The sequence below is a fragment of the Vicugna pacos genome, chromosome X (genome assembly GCF_048564905.1).
Source record: "Vicugna pacos chromosome X, VicPac4, whole genome shotgun sequence".
Classification (NCBI taxonomy): Eukaryota; Metazoa; Chordata; class Mammalia; order Artiodactyla; family Camelidae; genus Vicugna; species Vicugna pacos.
Window position 1 is genome coordinate 12840456 of NC_133023.1, and position 22980 is coordinate 12863435.

The 22980-nt window shown below is 47.9% G+C and overlaps 1 protein-coding gene across 2 annotated transcripts in view; it reads left to right on the top strand.

The window, feature by feature from the left end:
* The window catches only part of NHS (NHS actin remodeling regulator), a 337575-nt gene that overhangs the window by 215624 nt on the left and 98971 nt on the right, over positions 1–22980 (top strand). Inside the window, exon 1 of one of the 2 annotated variants that reach the window (XM_072956296.1) lies at positions 19227–19287. The exons of the other annotated variant lie outside the window; for it this stretch is intronic. Within the exon in view, the coding sequence (XP_072812397.1) occupies positions 19254–19287 (34 nt within the window). The 5' untranslated portion in view covers positions 19227–19253. Of the gene's footprint in view, positions 1–19226; positions 19288–22980 lie in introns of those variants that run through there. 2 annotated transcript variants of the gene reach the window in all.

Below are 22980 nucleotides of genomic sequence, written 5' to 3' on the forward strand. Positions count from 1 at the left end.
CTCTGGCACCCATGCTTAATATGTGTTTGTTTTACTTCCAGTGTTTCATGTGTTCAGTGTCAACAATCTACACTCATGCTACGTCATGTTTGGAAATTAACTCAGGAAATTCCAAAATGAAGATGTTCCCCACCCTCTTGGCAATTTCCCGTCTTCACTGTGTGATAAAAGTCTTCGGTAACAGCCAAGTACAGCACTAGGCATACGGTGGGTCTGTGGCTCCGTGGGTCTGTTATCAGTGTTCTGTGTTAATCCAGGCTTTCTTCCAAAGAGTTGGCAGTGCTGGGTGGTTTTTTTTTTTTTTTTAGCATACCGCTTCATGTCAAATCTCTTCTTCCTCCTGTGTTCCTTAATCTCGCTTAATGACGGCACCATTAACTTCATCTTCTCTGCCCTTACTGCCATGACAGCCTCATCTTCCTCCACTGTGCCTTTTGCAGAGACTCCCTCTTTGCCATTTTTTCCTCCCCTTTCCCAGGGCAGGCCCAGCCATTCCTCACTTGAAATAATGCCATGATCTCTGTAAGCCTGTCACTCCTGTCTCCTAAAACCATACTGGTCCCAGCGGATTCATTTGCTGTTCCTGGTTCTTGATCATCTGGCCTGTTTGGTTTTTTCCAACTTCATCCATCAGGACTTCCCTTCCTTTACCCCTTCACCATTCCCTGTACACACCTTGCACTCAGCCACATCCTTTCCTTGGCTCGGGCTGTTTCCATCGTCTGCGATGCCTCCTCCCCTTTCCCCACTGCTAAAATCCTCCTTGTCTGCCATGGTTCATCTCACATGTTATTACCATATGGAAAGCCCACCCTGGTCTCCATAGGCAGAACTCATCACTCTTCATCCTTGTACTTCTGGAACCCTTTGAAGTGAGCTCAATTTCAGCGTTTATTTCAACCTGAAATGATTCACTAACTAGAAAACAGCCAAGCTAGTTAATTACATGCATGGAAACAACTAGACCACAAGCCCTGGGATGATGTCTTGTTTGTCTCTGGGCCCTTCTCTATCATCTAGCAAGTGGCTGGACCCTAAGGAGAGCTTAATAGATGAGCTAAGTGCCTGATTGCCCCGTGTGGGAGGTGAAGAGGGGTGAGCATCCACTGCTGTAGGGATTCTTTTGTCCAACGTCCTTCAAAGGACAAGTCAAATCAGAGACTCTGCCACCTCTATCTCCATCCTCAGTGGCTGGGCGATGCCACCTCTTCAGAGATCTTGGTACTTAGTAAATGTTCGGTTGCCATTTGTTACTTTTTACATTGGGGTGGGGGGCTGTATATATGTGCATCTGTGGGGAAAAGTTGGGGAGGCAAGTAGAGGTCTGTCTGGGTGAGGCTCTATTTACTCTTGAGTAGCACCGTCCCGTAGAAATACAATGCAAGTCACAGATGTGATTTACAATTTTCTTGTACTCAAATTTGAAAGGTAAAATGAAGTGATAGTAATTTTCATAATATAATTTATTTAGGTGACTCTATTACCATTTCAGAATGCAGCCAATATTTTAAAATTATTAATGAGATGTTTCACATCTTCTGGGAGTAAGTCTTTGAAATCTGGTGTGTATTATATACACTTCCAGCACATCTTGACACAAATGCTGAGTTTTCATCAGAATATACTTGATCTCTGTTTAGATTTCATAAAGTGTACAGTTGAAAAAGTAGGTTCACATATCCAAGTTCTTCAAAATGTGTTTAAGGTTTTTCTAATAACTGACTTTAACAGCATCTTTTAAAGTGAAATTAATTAAAATTCAGTATAAATTTAAAATTCCATTCCACTGTTGCCCTAGTCTCGTTTCAAATGCTCAACAGTCAAACTTGGCTAATGGCTCCCATTTCAAGACTCGCAGCCCTGGGGCACGAAGATTTCTAAGTATCATTTAGCTCATTCCTCTTCTCCTGCAACTTAATTTTTTTAAAAAAAGAAAAATGTGACAGAGAGAGTTATTTGAGAATTCTGATTAGCCAGCCTTGCCTCCAAGTTCTTCATGACACCGGGGCTTGCTGCTGGTTTCCTGGGGCTGCCATGAAAGGTAATAGGATTCTGTTGACGAAGGCCTTGAAAATCCAGGGGTGAAATGACCCGTGTGATTCCCAGGCTTGTTGGCCTGGATGGATTGAGGATTGGGGTCTGTGTCTATGCAGCAGCTGCCCCCCACAACCACAATGATCTGTGTTTCCTTGTGCAGTCGAGGTTGACACCAGTCTCTGACGGCACGTGTGTCAATTGCATGTTTTATCATCCGCGGCACTGGGCTGACACATTTTTCGATGCTCTTGGCTCCTGTCAGGTTAGAATATATTTGAAGTTGCAGCGCTTAACTGCTTTTAAGTGATCAAATACGTGGAAAACGTCCTTCTCAGCCAAACAACATATTTTCTAAATCCAAAATAGTTGAATGTATTTTTCCCCCTCTTCCTTCAGGTTTCCCATTGAATGGCACCCCAGAGACTAATTTAAAGCTCGAAAAGTTTAGAGCAGAAAATATGCTGGAACAAATGAAAATGAGGTGTGTCACCTCACCCAGTCTCTAGCCGCCATGTCTCATGAAGAACTGTGAAAGCGTTCAGCATTACTTATTTATAATAGGAAACCAGGGTTAGGGATGGATTTCCCCAGAATTCTGTGCAGGCAAGGCATGGCCCCGTGGCTGGCTCTGATGTGAGATTTGAGGCCTATGGGGAAACTGACATGAGTCTAGACCCTTAAGGGTTTTGAAACAGGTGCAGCTTCTCTTTCCCTTCCGGGAAGTGTGCTGTGCACAGTTGGATGAGTGTTTCAGCAGCAGTTCATTGAGCTCTTGGATGAAAATGGCAAATTTCTCCCCAAATGAGCTTATTATCTGCTGCTGTTGGGTGCAAGGCATCCTTGAGCTATGGCGGGAATTACGGCTTCCATCTGTTCGTTAATGTGAAAAATGTGTGCAGGCCTCTGCGTTACCAAGCTCCATGAACTTTAGACATTCAGATCTGCTGACACATTTGAGTCACGGCCCTCGGAATGGCTTTTGTCAATTATTTCATTACATATCCAAATAACCATCCTGAGGGTGGTCTGGATTTGTGATCTGTGACAGTGTGGTGCTGACACATTTCTTGCCCTTGGAACTCTCTCTTTTTTCGGCTTTGTTTAGGACCCGATGATGTATAAGTACTCAGTGTATTTAATCATTATTACTTTTGAAGTGAGCACAGTGCCGCCAATATTCTCGGGCACAGTTACAGCCAAATTTACATCGTTAATTCTTGGCTGCTTCCCAACGTCCCCAGTTTTTCACCTGGCTCCATGATTTTGTTCAGACATCAAATAATGCTTTGTGCTTAGAGAGCAACTTTCATCAGAAAATTGCAAGGCCCTCTGCAAACTTTTACTTCCTAAGTACAAATAAATATCTTCAGAGAACCATGTATATTGGAGCGTGCTTTTTCGCACTGGGTTTTTTCAATGGGCCGAGAAAAATGACAGCTTTCTATGTGTTCACTTTGGAATATAGACCTGTAATGTGCAGACTTAAATTTGGCTTGACATAGTTAATAAATATTCCTTGAGTAAGTGATTAGATACAGAGAGGTGTGCTCTTGAGAATATGGCCAGGCATTCATTTCTTCTATGAATTTTATACACTTGAACATTTTCAGAGTTACAGCCTGTGCATTAGATAGAGAAATTACTTTCATCAGCTAATCACTGTTTCTGATTGTCACCTGGGAGAGAAAATACTTTGACTAAGTAAGCAGGATTTACTCACCAACTGGAAAATGCCATCAGTTATTTAAGACTTCGCTCATGGTTGAATTCTTTGTGGTCGGTGGTTTCGTTTATACAGTATCATCAGTCTATTTTCACTACGTTGACCCATTCTATATTTTATCTCACTGCTCAGTGTCCTGGTGGCAGAGACAGTGCTAGTGTTCACCCAACCCCATTTGCCATTCTTCCCAAACACACAGAGACTACATTTCCCAGCATTCCTTGTAGTTAAATGGAATATTGTGACTGAGTTACGATCAATGGGATGTGAGGAGAAGTAGTGGAATCCTCTATCAGCCCTGTCCTTAAAGTCTTTCCTTCTAGTCCTCCCCACATTCTCTCTTCCTTTGGCCATTACCTGGGTGCAGAGAATCTGGTGGAGGACCCTAGGCCCATGGGGGACGGCAAGACCACAATATCTAGTTCCCGGAATGACTGCATGGAGCAGGGCATCTCAGCTGAACTCTCTCAAGTGTGACATAAGCAAGAAATTAAACTTTGTTGTATCAAGCCAGTGAGATTTTGGGGTTGTTCGTTATACAAGTTAGCCTACCCTAATATTCTTAGCATTGTAGCAGAGAATCGGTACTCTCTTTATCCATGTTCCACAGATTTCAGAGGGGCCTGGAACATGCAGAACACATTGCTGGTGTTGAACAGTAGGTTGTGAAAATGCGTATCCAATGAGCCACGCAGCTCTTTGATTACCATGCCCAATTAAGCCACATGGTAACTGTGATTTTCTGGTTTGAGTCAGCCTTTTATCTGGGGCAGATGCAACCATGGACAGTTGGATGTAGTGAAAAGTGATCATTTCAGTAAGCCGCTTCCCCAGAGGAGGGTGGGCAGGGTGCCGAAATCCATATGAATTACCAAGGACTTCAGGTTTGAGCTTCAAGTTTTGTTTTTTTTTTTCCCCTCTGAAAACAGTTTCCTAACTCCCAGCCACGTCTGGATTGCTCACCTCCGTGCTTCCCACTCTGTGGTCTTGTCACTACCCATGTGCCTCCATCAGACTCTTACCTCACTGGCGGGTGACGTGTAGCCTTTGGTCTCGACTCTTCCTCCTGTGGACCATAGGGAATGTCCAAGGCCCTTTCAACTTGCCTCACTGTTGTCTTCCCTGCATCCGGCCCAGTGCCTGGCACAGGCATGTTGTTGACTGAATGATGAAGGAAATGAATGGCAGTAGGATTTGGGTTATCAGGTTATCAGAGCAAGAGCCTTAGATCATGGTGAGCTGATCTTTGGATCACTGAAGTGAGACAGGCTGGAGAAATTTTTTTCCTTTTAGAAAACAGGAAACCTAAGGAGGTAAAGGGACTTGAGCTGAATCAACAGTCAGAACACAAATCAGTATTAGGAACAAGAGCCGGGGCCATATTCAGGTCCCATTGTTACCAGCCGCCGTGAGTTCTGGAGAGCTGGAGCTCCATTAATTGATGGCCTGAGTACCGTAGTGAAAAACATTTGAGAATAAAAATACAAGTAGCCATTGGAGACAAATCACCTTGTTTATGGCTCAAGACTGATCTGGACGTCTCACTGTGCCACGCATTCATTTACCAAACACTGATCAAGCTTCTTCCAGGGCAGAGCCTGCTTCTAGGTGGTGGGACACAGTGTGCCCAGGACAAAGAATGGCCCAGCACTCCACGAGGTTATGGTCCAGTGGGGACAGACCAACAGCAAACAAACAAGAAAATGTCAGGGAGAGATAATGTTCTATGAAAAAAATCCAAACAGGTCAATGGGACGTAATATGCCCAAGTAAGGAAGATTCTGTCAGTGGTCAGGAAGGTCTCTGGGAAACAAGTGTTCCCCTGACACATGAGCTGAAGCCTGAATGACAAAAAGAAGCCCATCATGTGGGGAGGAGAATATTCCGGGCAAAAGGACATACTAAGGTTTTATCTGGCCCTGAGGTTAGCGAGCAGCCTGTCAAGGACTAGGAAAGTGGCTCGAGTGGTCGGAGCAGAGACTGTGTTGGGTGTGTCTGGGAGCAGGGGACGAGGAAGGGACTGATGCAAGGGAAGGTGGCAGAGGGTCATTTGTGGAGAGGCTTGTCTGCTGTTTCTGGAGTCTGGACTTTAGCCTGTGAGCAGTGGGAACATGAGAAGCCTGTCAGATGAGGAGAGGGATGAGCTGATGTGTGTTTTAGGGAGAACATCACATCGGCTACCCTGTGGAGAGATTGCCCCACTCCTGGCCCCAGATGGAGAACTGATCTGAGGGAGAGTCAGAAGGTGTGAAGGAAGAGGCTGGTTTCGGAGCTCCTTGGGAGGCAGAACTGATGGCACCTGGAACCAGATGGGATGTGGGGACTGAGGCAGCCCCAGGCTTCTGGCTAGGGTGGTAGAGGTAGAGATGGGGGTGTTCTCCTCTGAGACGGGAAACCCTGGAGAGGAGCAGGTGAGCACGGAAGACTGGGGGGCTCTGGCCGTGGTGAATCTGAGGTACCCATGGCACTGCCAGCAGGGACTATTCAGGAGACAACTGAACAAGTGGCTAGGCCAGGAGGAAAGGGGCGGGCGTGCTGACTAAGCCATCGGGTGCCATCACAGAGGGGGCACACAAGGAAAGGCAGGTTGAGGTCAGATTCTGAATCTTAGTCACTTGATTTTGTGTGACATCATTTTTTTAAAATTTCATTGCCCATCTCTTTTTCAAGATGCTCAAGAGTCATTTCTGCCTCTTCAAGCTGGTCTGCCCCCATCTTGGCTCCTCCTGGTCTCAGCTCTGTTTCTACCCAATGACTTTTCTCCTCAGAGATCTCCCCTACGAGACGAGGGGACTGGACTGCAGTGTTCTTTGAGTGGTAACGTCTTCTGACTCTAAGTGGCCTCCGCCCTGGGGGACAGTGAGTGGCCTCCTGCAGACCCGGCAGCAGGAGCTGGTCTAACAGCCGTCAGGGCCTGAAAGAGGGCGGCTCCTGTGCTTTGGTGCCAGGCCCTGTGCAGGCGGGGAGGCTGCAGCTGCTCGGCTTCAGTTAAAAACCCACACAAACCTCCCACTTTGTTTCACTCCCAAACCTTGACCATCGGACTGAGCACATCTGAATGCCTAAGACCCCAGCGTTGGTGTGAGGAGGGACTGTTCCACAGGCCGAGTCCCACCCCTCCTTCTCCCCAAATTTCACTTATTGAGAGGGCAGCAGAGATTTCCAAATCTTGAAAATACGAGGAGAGGACGTACCTTGGCTGTGAAGCCACTGGCACGGAGCTCCCAGTTTACAATCATCCATCCTCAGTCGAGGGCTCCTTAAATGTTGACGTACGCTTGTGAGCCTGGGTATTTGGGCAAACGTTTCTGAGTAGCTGACAAAAGAAAATGGGTCTGTCTGTTAGGAAGACAGCTCCCACCTTTCTGTGGTCATCTTGAAGTGGTCGGGGTTCCCTTCTCCAGCCCAGATGGGAGTCAGGACTTCCGAACACAGTCACGTGGAACTCGGGCGGCCATCATCTCATTCCAGGTGGGGCACGGGCACGGGCACAGGCCCGAGGCCGAGTCCGCCCCTGCCTGGGGCAGGCCTATGTGCGTCATCTCCAGGCTGCTGGGGTTCACCTGGGGGACAAGGTAGAACCAGAGGTGGACTGTGACTCCACCTGGCAGCCGTGGTGGCCCAGCCATCAGGGCCCAGAAGGAGGATCCTGGCGGACGTAGGATGTGAGGGGTGTTGTGATCCAGCTGGCCACACACCGAGGGCTCCGGCTGCAGTGAAAGTCTGAGAGGGCTCGGGGTCGGCAGCCTTGGAGCTACAGTGTGCCTGGTGAACGGGTGAGCGCCACATGGGTCCTGAGGCCGGAGCAGAGGGACACTTCTCTGTGATGGCCCCAGCCCAGTGTGGTTGGCTCTCCAGGAAGGCAGAAGGGAGTTGGCATGAGGCAGAGGCAGCCCCTATTCCCCGTCTCCCTGCTCTCGTCTTCTTGGGTGTGCAGCCAGACCACACGTCTCACCCTTCCTGGAGGTTAGTGAAGTCAGGCCTGCTGGTGAGGCTCAGCTTCCCGTCCTTTCCTGTGCCCCGGTCTCTGTGTGTTTTGCGGGTGGTGAGGGAGGAACTCAGGTGAGGTTAGGAGGTGTCGCTTCCTCCCGATTAAGGTGAGGGCTGGGGTGCTGGGTCTCCCAGAGACACGTGTCCACAGCTGGATACAAGCATGAGTCCTGACTGATGGGAAACCCGGGTATTGGAAGTGGCAGTGGTGGCAAAAAGTGACTTCTTGACTGGCGAATTGTCCCAGGGGCCTGCTGGTAAGATCACATTAATATCCCCTAGACAGCAGCACCCTTGTCACCTGCCCCAGCCTGTCAGTCTGTCTCCTCCCTGTCTCCCCTGGAGGGCCCCTCCAAACACAGCACACAGCCTGGCTCGCTCCCACCCACCATGTGATTCTTCTTTGGGCCAGCACCCCCTCCCTGCCCCATCTAGTCCCACCCTTGGCCGGCAGGGTCAGTGCAGTGAGCTGGGTCTCCATTGCCCAATAGCTCCCATCTCCTCTGGAATCATCATTTATGTTGTAGGCCTCAAACTCAGGTGCCTTCGGGGTCAGGCAGGTCGCTTCCATGTGGGGCAGGGCCACTGAGCGTACTAAGGAGCAGTGGGGCCCGAGAAGGAAATGCAGCACTCAAAGTAAACTCAGTAAGCCCTCGTGCTGGCCGAGCAAAACAGCCCACCCCTAATTGCCCACCCCCAAATTAAATCATCTACTTCAGTTTATCTCTCAGGAGGACCGATGTCAAGGCAGAAACCGGGAATCAGAAACCATGCCTGAAAATTCTATTTTGTCCTCTCCTGTGCCTAGCAGAGCATGCTGTAATAACAATAATGAATATTTGATTTTTCTTTTTTTTACCTTTTGAGTGAGGTCTAACATACACACAGAAAAATGCTCAAATCATATGGCCAATGAATTAGTAAAAAATGAACACACCCCTCTAGCCCCCCGTGCCAGGTCAAGGCCTAGACTTATCAGCTCCCAGCATCCCCCACAGGCTCTCCTTCCTGCCCAAAGGCCATCACTGTCTTGATTTCTCATCTCATAGATGAGATTTGCCTGTTTTTTAACTTTGTAAGAATGGAATCGTGTAACATGTCCTCTTTTGTGTCTGGCTTCTTCTACTCAAGAACATATTCTGCATTATAGACACTACAGGTTTCTAAATAAAATATTCTGAGGGGAAAAAAAAAACTAGATTTTCCAGGACAAATGTTAGTGAGGAGAATGGCATCCTTTTCCTGTGTTTTTTTTTTTAAACAAATCTCTTGCATAGCAGTCTGGCTTAACAGAGGACCACAGGATTCCAGTATCTGCTTGTACGTTCCAGCTGGTGTGCTATCAGATGTCACCCAGCGGAGGATGAGTGAAAAAGGCAAGGAATGTCTTCATATCATTATGATAATAGTTTTGACCTTGCAGATTCCCCGAAAGGGTTTCAGGGACCCCCAGGGGTCCCCTGACCAAAACTGGAGAACTACTGTTCTAGAACGTTCCAACCAGCCCAGCTTTAGCATGGAAACCGCCAGTGAGCAGATGCCCCCAAGTTGGCCCACTCACCGAGGGAGAGGTTGTGCTAACTTCCTCCAAAGCACCATGAGGTAATTCACTTCTTAGCTGATTAAAACCTCAAGATTTTCTTCTCAACTTACAATCCATACTTGCAAAAAAATGATTTGAAATGTTTTGATTCGGCTCATTCAAAGCCAGCAGTGTCCATTAGAAATACCATGTGAGTCAGTTATGTAGTTTAAAATTTTCAGTAGTCACTTAAAAAAGTAAAAAAGAAACAAGTGAAACTCATTTTAATGATGTATTTTATTTAACCCAGTATGTATAAAATATTATCATTTTGGCATATAAAATCAATAAAATATAATCATGAAAAAAATCGAATCATATAAAATCAATAGAAAATATTAGACATGTTTTTACCTTCTTTTTTCATATTAAGTCTTCAAAACCCAGTGTGTATTCTCATTTAGAGCACATCTCATTTTAGATGCTAAATTTTCATCAGAAATTCTTGATCTGTATTCAGATTTCATAAAATTCCACAAAATTTGAAAAAGTACATTCATATTCAAGTTCTTCCTATAATCGAATAGAGTGTCAGTATGAAAATTACTTTAAATGAAATTTAAAATTCAGTTCCTCTTCCCCATGGGCCACACTTCAAGTGCTCAATAGACGGGGCTGAGCTGGTGGCTGTCATATTAGACAGAGCAGATCTAAACTTCATCCTCTACTTTCCTTATCCATCCCATCCTGTGGTTCTTCAGTGCTTAGAAGCCTGGCGAGGAAAGGTTAAGCATTCTCATCCTTCTTCTAGAAAGCCGCAGCACAGTGGGTTTCTCCCTAGGCTGCTTAGGCTGCCTGAGAGAGAGCTGGGCGAGGGAGGATCACTCTGCAGCCACAGCTAGCAATGGCACGTTCCCTCATGGCTTTGTTTCCGGGACCTTCTCAATTAATGGTTTCATGGATGTAAAATAATCTCACATTGTTACTCATGCAGCTGTGAAATACACTGCTGGCCACAGCCAGCCCTGGAATGGACCTCTCTCTGATTGGACATGGGAGTAACTTAAGTGGCATGTCACCATGAAGGACTTAGACCAGGCTGTTGTGCCTGTTGGGACCAAGCACTGGAAAGTTTGCTAAGTTCTTAGTGATGAACTCCACATCACTGTCGGAAGGTTAAGGCAGGTGTTCTTGACTTTTGCTTTTCTTGCATTGCTATGCTTTCCAAAAGGTAAAGGAAAGCAATGGAATGAAGTTCCAGGTCAGATGCACTCAAGGTAAAGATGCAGCACTGAGGTTAGCATCTGATAACTCAAAGGCAGCAAAAGTGATTGAACAAGTCTTAAAGGAGAGAGTCAAAAAAAAGTCGGTACAGCATGAAGACTTTGTTCTCTTTGTGAATTAAATCATCACCAAACCATTTCAAATTCAGGAGAATGAAAAGCTACTCCATTTTACACATCGGGGGAGCTCTTACTTGTACTCCCTGAATGAAAAAGACTAGAATTCCAAGTCTAACCATTTGGTCCCATGCCTGCAAGTTTTGTGGATGGTCAAGTGTTTGGGTCTTGTCATTAAGTGGGCAGATGAGAAAATGACTTTTATCTTCTTCAAATGTTCTCCCTTCCCCAAGTTGACTGTGTAGGCTTTTATCCAGTCTTAACATTCCATCATATCCATTCTCATAGTGTTGGACCCAATCAAGAATCCTGCATCTGAGTGCATGATGTCATTTCTAATAAATCTAAAAGGAACTGGAAAGCTTCTGGAATTTCCTTATCTGAGGTAGCCAAACTAAATAAACTTAACTCACATCCAGCTGGAGCTCAGTGAAGGCTAGCACCATTCTGGCTGAAGGGATTTCATGCTAAAGGACATAAGAAGAATGAGGTTTTCCTGGGTTTCTTATTGGACTGGATACCCTAACTTTTCTGCCTCCAGGTCCACAGTGCAGAGTGTGAGAGGAGCCATGACCACACGATAGGGGCTAGGCACAAAATGTCTTTTAATTAATACACTCAACTCTTAGAGTCAATAAGTACATAACTAAGACAGCAGTTGTGCTGCCATCTTGGATACTTTTGGATTTGGGGAAGCCAAGCCTTCTCTTCAGCACTCACTCTGAAGGACCCAGCATCCTCAAAAGCTAGGGGGGAAAGTTAAATCAGAATGTCAGAACCATTAGGCACCTTGGAGATTATCTCATGCTCTCTCTCTGTCCCTGAATGGTCTTGCTCTTAAGACTGTTTTACTGTTCTTCCCCATCTCAGAGTAAAACATAGTTTTGCTTTTACTAGGATCCTCAAGAAATTTTAAGTCAACTATTAGCTTTTTAGTTTGAGAATCATAGAAAGCCCAGTGGTTTCTCCCCCTGCCCCTTCCGTGCCCAGATCCTCTCCCGCCTGCTGACTGATAGGCTAGTTCTACCTTTTCAGGTTTATCCTATCAGCATTAGGCCAGTAATTGCCATTAAAACGCAAATTCCATAGGAATGGCTAACACTTAAACCCTTATCAGGAGGTAGGACGGATCAATCAAAGTAAAGTATGGTTAGTTTTGATTCAGGAAGGCAAGGCGGTTGGAGAGGGGAAGAGGGGGTGCCTAGAAGGTAAAAAGACCCAAAATGTGAACGTGGGGGCCCTACTTGTGCTTCCACAGACTCTGGCCTCTTCTCCCCAAACATCTGCATTTGTATGAATTCATCTTTGGACTCCTTGTGATCATTCAGGTACTTGATGATCGTTCTTGCTAACTGGAACCCCTGCCAACTAGAAGGTTCTGGTACTGAGGGGCAGCTCAGGCCCAGGGTGAGGGTTCCTGGCCTTGCCAGAGAAGTATGTTAGTGGCCTTCCCATTCCTGTTTGTGGAAATAGCAGTGGAGAGCCACACAGGTGAAGAGCTTCGGGTCCTGTTTTCAACTTTATTATGAATGGGAACCCCTATCCAGGCTCAACGGAGAGCTCTGCATAAGACGGTGCATTTGGCCACCCATGCATGCACACACCCATGGACTTAGACACACACACACAGTTCCATCTGCTCATGAACGTTCCCCCGAAACAAAGCAAGGGTTGGGATGTGAGTGATGGGAGATGGTGCTTTCTGAGGCAGGATAATGAGTTCCCTCACCTCTGTCACTGGAGTGAGCCAGTATAGCAGTTAGGAGCCAAGGCTGGACCATTTACCACCTCCAGTGCCTTGGGCAAGTTATTTAACCTCTCTGCACCTCAGTTTCCTGATCTGTAAAATGGAGATAATACTAGTATCTACCTCATAGAATTGTGAGAATTAACTGAATGAGCACACACAAAGCATTTAAAACAATGCTTGACACCTAACAAGTGCTTAGTAAATATCTGCTGAATGAATAGAATAGTCATTTTATCATTACTATATTACCAGGAGGAACTTCACATTGTGGCTTCAGATTCAGTGGGAAGAGGGAGCAGAGCCCTATTAAAATCACCACGCCTGTCCTTCTGGTAGGTCCAGATGGCCTGCAGATTCATCTGCAGGTAGTTCCCAGTTTAGGCAGGAAAGGGAAAACAACAACTAAATGTCTCAAAACAAATGATGAAATCTGGGATAAGATGGGGAGGAAGATTGACATCTTACAATTACATAAAGGCATTGCCACAGAGCCACTCCTAGAGAGCCAGTCGAGCCAGGCCTGTTTTTTTTTTTTTTTAATTTTTCTAGCTCCAGACTTGGACTGGTTGGAAGTGTCGAGCTTCCTTTTGGATCTGAATGACCCACAGAAGGAGAGCTTATTATCCCCCTCCCCCCTTTTTTTTAATCAGCACTCTTCACTCCGCTCCCTTCGCTGCTCCCTTTCCTGGGGTTCGGCTCCAACATACAAAACCAAAATGGTGGCACTTCCTTGATGAGAGCAGAGACCCTGTAGCTGCGGGGCTCTAGAGGGGGATGGAGTCCTACATAAACTATTTGGCTGATCTCCTGATGAAAAGCAACTGACAGATGGGGGACTGAGGTGTGCTTTATCGTCCGTGCCCCCCACTTCTTGACCATGTGGGAAGGACGGCTTCAACAGACCCTAGTATTAGGCCTGGTGGAGGCTGGAACAGCTGTGGGGCAAGGCAGCTCCAACTGGGGCCTGCTGGGCCTTTAGTTTTCCACACATGTGCACATATGTACAGGGATCCAGCAGATGGGCAGCCAGCAAGTTTGGGTAGCAGTCCACTGACAAAGTAGCCATAGCTCTGAATAAATCACAGTGGCCTGGGCTGCAAATTTCACTCCAGGGGATGGGGATTTAGACCAACAAGGAGAAAAGGCATTCACCCCACTTTTTTCCTGAAATGCCAGAGGAATAAAACAGGTCAGTGGTGAATACAAAATTAGCTTTTGGCCAGTCTCCAAAGTGATTTGACCTATTTAGGAGTCATGGAGAACAAGCCAAATGAAGTTCAGTAGTTTGCATCTTGATTTGTCAAGGGAGCAGAAAGAGGGGATGGACCGCCAGGTGGCTGGGTTCCCTGAGTCACTTGTTAAGGAGCAGATGAGTGAATATGGCTGGAATTCATGAGAGGGATTCAGGGACATGGACTTTGGGCCAACTCCTGGCACAAATTAGCACGCAGATTATAATCCCAGCAGATGCATGGGTAATCCGATGTTCCCGCTCAGTGGCCCTGGTCCCTGAAAGGACCATATCAGATTCTGAAAACTGCCCTACGGGCTAAACTCTTCTCCAAGACCCTCTGTAAAAGGTAAACTCGGGCTGAATCAACAAAGGGAGTGTAGACATTAGGGCTTCAGTGGAGAGAAAAGCCACAGAAGTGCTGAGGCCGACTCCACTACAGCCAGCAGGTTGGAGTTGGGAATGGATGCTGTCGGTGCCCTGCCCGTCTCCCCCTTCCCAGCTGGTGCACTCCTCCAGCTGCTGTGAGTGTTGGCTGTTAAAGGCGCCAGCTGCCCCTTCCCCCGAGAATTGCTGTCTGCCAAATGCTAGTCCTGCCAACCCTTCTGCCTCAACGTGAGACCAGCCCTGTGCTCTCATCTGTAGTTCAGAGCTCCCTGCGGGGTCAGGCTGAACCAGACTGCGAGCTGAGGCCACACCCTTGCTTAGTCCCCTCCCCTGCTGCATCCTGCCTCCTCTGTGCACCTTGCACTGAGAGCACCCCCTCCAGACATCATTTGAACAAGAATCCCCATCGTGGACTTGGCTTCTAAGTAACCCAACCTAAGAGACAGTTGAGGAAAGGGAGTGCATTTCACAACAGTCCCAAACCTAACTACACATCAGAATCACAAGGGCAGCTTTCAAAATACAAATTCCCAGGCCCTGCAACCCAAGATTCTTATTCAGGGGGTCTTGAGTGGGGCCTGAGATGCCATAATTTTGCTAAGTGGCTCCTTGGTAATTTACATGCAGCCAGTCCTTTGACCAGTGGGAACCACGCATTCTGGCTCATGGCATTTCCTCCCTTCCTTAGATTTTTAGAAAACAGTTACTGATCGAGTTCAGGAACAAACCACACAATCTCTCAAAGACACTAAGAAGCAGAGATGTAAGTAAACAGATCCACAGTTCTCAGCAAGGCTGTTGCAGTACAGTGTACTATGTTGACTCTCAGAACTTTTTAAGCAAATTGTACCTTCACAAATTTCTTTTGTGTGTCCTGAAATGTGAAAGTCTGTCTGGTTGGGAAAAAGGAGTCTCTTTTGGGGCACTGAGTTGCCATGGAGCTTTCCAAAAAGGGACATCTGACCAAACTTAGAATTTAATTAATGCTTCCCAGTCCCCACACTCAGGAATGTTAACCTGCCAACCCCTCCCGCTCCTTGCTTCACTCACAGGTCTAGATGTTCAATATGATTGGTTATGTGGATGATTTGGTGATGAAATTCAAAGAGAAATATTTTGTTCTGTTATCGGGGACCCTGTGATAGGAAGACTCATGACTAGGTTCTCGTGAAAGACACAATCCTAAGGCGTTCTAAGCAAACTGATTAAATTAAATAACTGAAGATGGTTCAGCCTAGTGCAGAACAAGGGAATATTCTGGATTTTGTAATGATAATGGTAAGAGTCATGATAAGAAGAACAGCAAAACATGATTGTTGAGATTTGTTTGAGCATTGTATTTAGCATGCATTATCTTTTTTTTAATTGAAGTATAGTTGATTTACAATGTTGTGTTAGTTTCTGCTGTAAACATAGTGATTCGGTTATATACATATATATTTAATCCTCCCAGCAACTCTTTGAGACAAATATATCCATTGAGGGTGAATGAAGGCCTTAAAAAGATGGAAATTTATTTGTCTCTTGTGTAAAAGAAGTCCAGGGACGGTATGTAATGAGCGACCCAGGCTCCTTCCAGCTCTTGGATCCACCATCCTTGTGGTCCTCATCTTCCCAGCCCAAGATGGCTGCTGGAGCTCCAGTCATCACATCATTAGCCCAAACAGGAGGATGAAAGAAGGATCATGACACTTGTGTTCTAAAGAGACTTTCTAGAAATCCCACACCACAGCTACTTTGATCTCATTGGCCAGATAGAAGCCTCTAGCTATAAGGGAGGCCTGGACATGTAGCCTCTTGGTTGTATGGCAGTGGACCAAGTTAAAAAATTGAGGTTTTTATCAATTTGAAAGAGAAGGCAAATATGGAAGGTTGGGTAGGAAATTAATAGTTTCTGCCATAGTAGGTGATATCACCATTTTGCAAATAAGGAGGATGAGACCCTGAGAGATTTAATGCCTCCTGACTTAGCCGTGTTCACATAACTTATGGCAGCAGAGTCATAGTAGGATCCCAGTCTCTCTGACTCAGGGGTCCATCTCTTAACTACTCTTCCCTCCTACAATTTTTGCTATTTTGTAAAGCAGCCACGTTTCCTTAGAGGTGCATTTGTTCATTTTCTGTTTTCTTCCCAGTGTGCCTTTTACCCTCTTCTTGGCATAAATCCTAGCCATGCGTCGGAACTCATCTCCAAGGCCCCAGAAAGCCCTTCCTTGCGCCAGCAGCTGCTTTCTTCATTCAGCAAATATTAATTGAACACCTGCTACCAGTGCCAGGCACTGTCCTCAGCTCTTGGGCTGCAGCAGTGAGAAAAACAAAGACTCCTGCTGGCTTAATAGCTGTGTCATCTTGGTCAAGTTATTTAAGCTTTCTGAGCCTCTGTTTCCTCATCTGTAAAATGGGAATAACAGAACTTACCGCACAGGGTCATTGTAAGGATTAACTAAGTTAGTAAACAGAAAACACAGTCACTGACATCATTACACTTTGAACAATGGTACCTGTTGCTGTGATTTATGGTTGTTGTTTTGAGCGTGTCTCATCTTCTCCCAAGAGGCTGTAAACTTCTCATGGGCAGGAATAGTATCCAGGGCCTCTGGTGTCACCCAGATATCTTACTTACCAAAGTGGGGGCTTAGGAACTGTTTGTTGAGTGGATCAAAAGGGTCCCAGTGTAGAGCGGCCTTCCTGCTTGCTTACGCTGCTAGACTCAGGAAACTGAGGGACAGACTAAGCCCCATAGGAACTTTTTTTGGCCTCATTTGAGCTTTGAGTTGTGGTGGGTGGTGTGCTAAAGAGAAACAAGACTGCAAAGACTGAATACTAATCTACTCGTACTCTGCTGGAAGGCCGCAGAAAGAACATACATTCTCTTCCTTTTCAGGTTTCTTTTTTTTCACCTTCTCTGATAGATGGAGTGTTCCAGCAAGTCCTGCTGACCTCTGCCTGTGTTTTTTCTGCTCCTCATTCTCCCTGCCGTACTTTCTATTGCTCACCTTGGTCTCTGCCACCTATGGGATGGTGCTGATGGCATAGGGTCCACAGAAGAAACCTCTGTGAGTCCAGAGGCATCGTGCATCCGGGGTCCCAGAGCTGCTGCATTCTAGTCCCGCAGACAGAATCCCGCAAAGAGCTAACCAGCAGTTGCACTGAAACTGCGCGCTGCATGTGCTGGCCACCGCGCTCGCTCCACTTTGTCATCTCGGCCCAGCCCTCCCCTCAGCCCTTCTGCAGAGGTGAAAGGCAAGTTCACAGGATGCGGGGCCTTCTTTCTTCCCTGACATCTGGTTTGATTCTGGGCAGCTAAATAGTGGCTTTGCCATGAACAACAAAAGCTAATTCACTGTGGTTTTTAAACACCAAGTGCAAATATTTTTCCTTTTCAGCTTGGGGTCAATGGAAGGGAAAAAACAGGGCTGAGAAGGAGATTAACCTTTTAAAAACTATTATGACTTCCCATAGAAAATAAAACAATGGCACCATTTCCTTCCATTCTGAGTTTTTATGAGTGATTGTTGTTTGAGGCAAGACTGGGAATCCAAAGGTTTTTAAATACTGTTTTAGCTTGCTTTTCTACTCAAAAGCCCACCATGATTGCTTTCAAGAGCCCACACAAATCCCAGGAAAGCCCAGGGCCACCCTCTTTGCTTTCTCTCTCCTCCGTCCTCATCCCTGCCCCACTTTGCCTCGACCTTCTCCACAGCCCTTTGATTTCTTCCCTCAAGCGGGGCCCTGACACTCTGCAAGTGGGAGGGGACACAGGCAGGAGCCCTGCAGCTGGCAGTATTTTAGGCAGTGCCCCTGCCGTCCGCTGATGCCTCTAACAGATGCCTGGAAGGCTGACAACTGTGTCTGGTTCCAGGTTCCAGCCAAACCCTCTGTTGATTTGGGCCGTCTTAGTGCATCCCAGAACCTCAGCACCGTTCCGATCCTCTTCAGAAACGAAGTGAAGTCACCCACTTCACATGATTGTGGAGCAGCAGCAGGGAGCTGATGCCGCCACCATCGCCAGAAACCTGGTGACTGTGTGAGAAGAGAGCGAGTCCATCTCCCTCGCGATTAGTTATTTCCATGTTCTCGCTGGACCACAAAGCACAGTCTGTGACTCTCCGTTAGTTTCCCTTCTTCCCTTTCGCTCCACCCTTCCAGCTTCCGCATGTGGATGCAGTTGCTGGGTGGGAGGGAGAGCCTGTGCCATGAGGACATAAAAGCTGTTAGCGCAGAGCTGTGGAAGTCTTTCTGTTCTCCCTTTCTTGCCAAGAGGGCGATCTGAAAGAGGCTCCAGGACGGTCGATGTTTGTGAAAGGACTCGAGGATGCTTGCCACGTACTATTACTGTTTTTACTGGCATCACAAGAGTCTAACGTGTTGATACAGGTGCCGTGTGTTGGGGGTGGGAGAGGATCAGAAATTGATTTGCAACCTGCAAAGAGCAAACTCCAGTTGTATCCCACCCCTCATCCTTTCAGCATGTGTGCAAATATTTGCAGACCTGTTGAATAGCTCAGCCTTACACCGACCTAAATTTTTTTTCACAGCCAAGTGAACCAGCCCTGGCCTGGTGTGAAGAATGGGTGGCGGCAGGGAGATGGAAGGGAGTGTATTCCTTCTCAGGACTGGGCGGTCAGCATAGGAGCTGGGCTGGGCTGCTATGGCTCCCTGGATTTTAGTGTTTGTCCAGCTTCCGGCCTCTGGTCGCGTGCTAATGGTTTCCATAGCCACGTGGCACTTGGCAGAGCTTCTCAAACTCGGGGCCTGAGAGTCTGCATGTCTAACAAGCTCCCAAGTGATGCCAGTGCTGCCAACCCCATGCCCTCCATTGCACCTGGAGCAGCAAGGCTGGGAAGAAAGTACCACTGCCTTCTGAACTCCTCCAGGGCTGAGAGCGCTGCTAAGCCCCTCCTCTGGAGACAGGGTGTGTCGGAGGCTGCCCCGGAATCCTGATTTGCCATTCAAAGGAACCCCGCAGGGATTAGCAGCTGGCCCGGCACTTGGGTGAGACCATCTCCCCCTCCAGGGGGGAGTCCCGGAGGCAGCACAGATGCTGTGGGAAAGCCTGCCACCCTCCTTGCCGAAGGTTGCCCTCCCTCGCCCTCCCACCCCCCTGCTCTGCCTGCCGACTTAAGGAGATCGGCTTTCTGCTCCCGGGACTCTGAGAGGGCTTTGGAGAAAAGAAAAGGCCCGTCCCTAAGAAGCAGAGCGGGAATCCAAGCATGCCTCTCGCCTGCTGCCTGCCCAAGAACGCAGGTATTCGGGGTTGGCGGCACTTCCAGGCCAGACTCGGGGAGGGGGCTGGGGGAGGCCGGCCTGATGGAGAGGGGCTGGCGCCGCAGCAGCTCCCCATTCTGGGGCAGCCAGAAGAAAAGGAGCCCTTTCACAGCAGCGGGCAGGAGGGAGGCAGGCCCTGCCTGACCCTCAGCGATGACCTTCACGGTTGTGCTCAGCGGCTCCTAAGCTTTGCGGACCTCGGGCTGTTCTTTCTGGCCAAGTTTGCAACTCTGTGCTCCTTCTGAGGGGCTGGACCACTTAGGAAAGAGAGGACAAGCCCTTCTCCCTTGTCCTCTTCTGCACTGACACTGGCCTGTCTTCCAGGAGGGCCCAGAGGGCAGCCCAAGGTGGGGTCAGGGCAAGAGGCTCGGGCTGGGGTCTGGGCTGTGGGGGAGAGGCCTGGGTGGGCTCCGGCCTGCGTCCCTGCGTCCTGCACCGGCTGGCCCTGGTCCCCGCCTGCCGGTCCCTTTCTCCTCCTCTGGCAACCTGCCCCCTCCTTTCTTCTTGGAATTCCTCAGTATCCTGCCCACATCCTGAGATCACACAGAGGGATTGCTTTATCTCCCCATGGCCCCAAACAGCCCTGAACTGGGAGTCCCCAGACTCAAGTCCCCCAGTTTCTAGTTTCTCTTCCATCTTAAATGGCCGTAAACCATTCGAGGGGCTAACTTGACTTTTGCAGTCCTAAACCTAATAGTCGTCACAGGATGTTGGCCACACTGTTGAACCCCATTTCAAAAGTGTCGATCTCTTTGCAGTATTCGTCCTGCACCATGGTTAGTCCTACCGTTTTGACTCAGGCTCCTGAAGGGCAGGGACAGGGCCTGTCCTATATTTCTTCTAGAGACTCCACCACCACCCCCATCGTGTTGAGCAGGCAGGGGGCGGGGGCAGCGTGAGTGTTGAAGCCCCCTTACTTCGATTTTGCCTCCCCTGTCTCTGGAGCATGATGCCTTGCACAGCTCCAAGGGCCACTCATTGGCCACACCCCTACCAATGTGGTTGTCTGCAGCCCTGCTGCATGAAAGTGTGCTCCGCCATGCCGTCTGAGAACATGCCCTCTGAGTTGCTTTTCCAGGTGTGGTGATGGGGAGGCACTGGTCTGTTTCCGCTTTGTTACCTAAGACCTCTTAGGAGGGGAAGGAAGCATGCCTGTGGACCAGGTGGCTTCCGGTGGGCGCCGCTGAACCTCTGTCAGTTTCTTCAGGGCACTGCGCTTTCTGAATTTGGGAGGAGAGAAGCTGTTCAAATCCAAATCCCAAATATCATACACACTTACAATGAATAGCCATTATCTGATGTGCAGGCCGCACTCGGACCAAACCAATCAGAACCTCTGGGGTGGAGCCAGGCATCAGTATTTTAAAAGCCCCCATACGGATTCCAGTGTGCAGGCAGGGTTACTGAGAATCACTGACTTAGGGAAAAAGTAGCGACCTCACTCCCACTCTACCCACCAATTTCCGTCAAGGAACTGAGCGAGGCAGTGAAGGGCCTAAGGTCACACATCCTCATGAGGACCAGTGGATCGCAGGGAGAGTGTCTAGCCGCCAGGCAGTATTCTTCAGGCCTGAAGGACCAAGTACTGGGAGTGTCGAAGAAATAAGTGCCTGCGCCCAGTTTCCAGTCTGTGTTCCAGGAGAAAGATGGGGAGAAGATTTAGGGCCGCTTGACCCGCTTTACCTTGAGGAGTTGAAGATCCAAGGCATGGGGGTGGCTGGTAGGCTGGGGGGTGGGAAGTTGGCAGGCTCACGGCAGGGGTTCCTCCTTCTCAGAGCTGCTAGCCCACTGGGGACCTGGCCATCCTCTGGCAGGAATAGCAGCAGGGTCAGGGCACCTCCGCCAGCCTGGGACCGCTCACCAGTGGGGAGACCAGGCCCTTCAGCCAGGATGCCTCCAAGTAGGACTTGGCAGGTATTGCATTCGGCACAATAAAAGCTGAGGGGAAAGTGACTGCTTTTTGCTTCAACACAAATTTTATTACACCAGGTTTCATTATAAAACTGTTACAGTTTGGGGTGTGTGTTTATTATATAAACAATGTAGTTACTCTGATCTTCACCATCTTTCAAACCGGAGCCTCAAAGGGAGTTTTATTTACTAGATTTAAAGCCATGGAACAATTGTTTCATACGGTTGCCTTATAAGCATAGGAATAATTCAGGGAAAAATTAAACTCTCTGCTTTCTTTCCTCCTCAGCCCCTGCCGAACCTCCCCAACCTAGAGGCAGGCACAGCCCCTACGTGCCAGCCGTGTTAGATCTTGGAGCTGATGAGGTGTATCTGGGTAGACATTCACGGGACAGTGTGGTCTTCAGGAAGAGAGGACTGTGGGAGTCAGGCTTCAGGCTCCTGTCACATCCAGCCTGTAAGGGTGTGCTGCTGGCTTGGGCAGGTGTGAGAACCACTTAAGCTGATCAGGCAGGCTCTTAGGACCCAGACCCCTCTGCCAACCAATAGTCGGGGGCGGAGGGCCCAACAGCTACTGCCATTATCTCTGCCCCGATCTCTGGGCATTCGTATTTACCAGAAACAGAGCTTTCCTATCAGAATGAATGTCAGCTCAGGTCCCTTAGCTCACCCGTGGGAACTCTACTTTCAGAGGGAGCAAGGTGTAGACTGCCACCATCTTATGGCAAAGTCTGTTTTGTTCATTTTATTGGTGTTTCCTGTTTTTACTTAATTTATCTGGTGTTTATATTCATTTAATTGAGATTTTTAAACTTTTTTTTCCATTTCTTAAGTTGAATGCTTAATTTAAAAAACAAATATGAGAACTGATAGCTATAAATTTACCTCACAGTACAGCTTTGGTAATTTCCATTGGTTTTACTATGGGGGCTCACGGTTATGGGTTTCATCCTCTAGATAGTTTGGTTTTGGAGTGTGGGGAAGATGGGTTTTGGTATCTGCCAGATCTGGGTTGGAATCCTTACTCTGCCATTGGTCAGTTGTATGACTTTGGACAAGTTACAGTATTGCAACTTCCTTATTTCTAAAATAGAGATGTTACAATCTGCCTTGTATGTTCTTTAAGTGAAGATGAAATGAAAGAATGCAGGCAAAGTATTTAGCATTGCGTACCTAGTAACAGCTCCATCCATAGTAGCTACGGATAATGATCACATTTAAAATAATATGCCTTTGGCAGAGGCATAAGCATTGCGGCTGGGAAGCCGCTCTCCATTTGCATGTCTTAGGCAGAGGGCCAGGACAGTGGGTGTCCTTTCTGGATCAACCCACTTATCCTAATGTCCTCCAGAGGCACTAGCAGATGGGACATGAAAATACCAACAGTGTGCCCAGGGAAGGGCATGCAGCCAAGTGTTACACTGGATGGAGCATGCTGAGGCGAGCCAGGAAAAAACTCAGCATAACACAAAAACTCACCATTGAGAAATTCCTCTGAAATTTCTTAGTCTCTGCCTCTTGTGTAATGTTCCCCAGTGGACTGTTTGAACTGCTCTGTCCCAAACCTGGCCTCTTCCCCGAGCACCCAACTAGGTCGCTTCCCACTCGGTGAGGCCTTGACTGCTCGGCCCGGCCAGGGCCCTGGAGGAGGCGGGCATCTGGGGAGCTAACCTTTATAGAGCAGCCTCTCCATGGGGGGCCCCAGGCTTGGCCCTGGGTCTCATACACGACTGACGCACAGTCCTGCCCTTGAGGACTCCA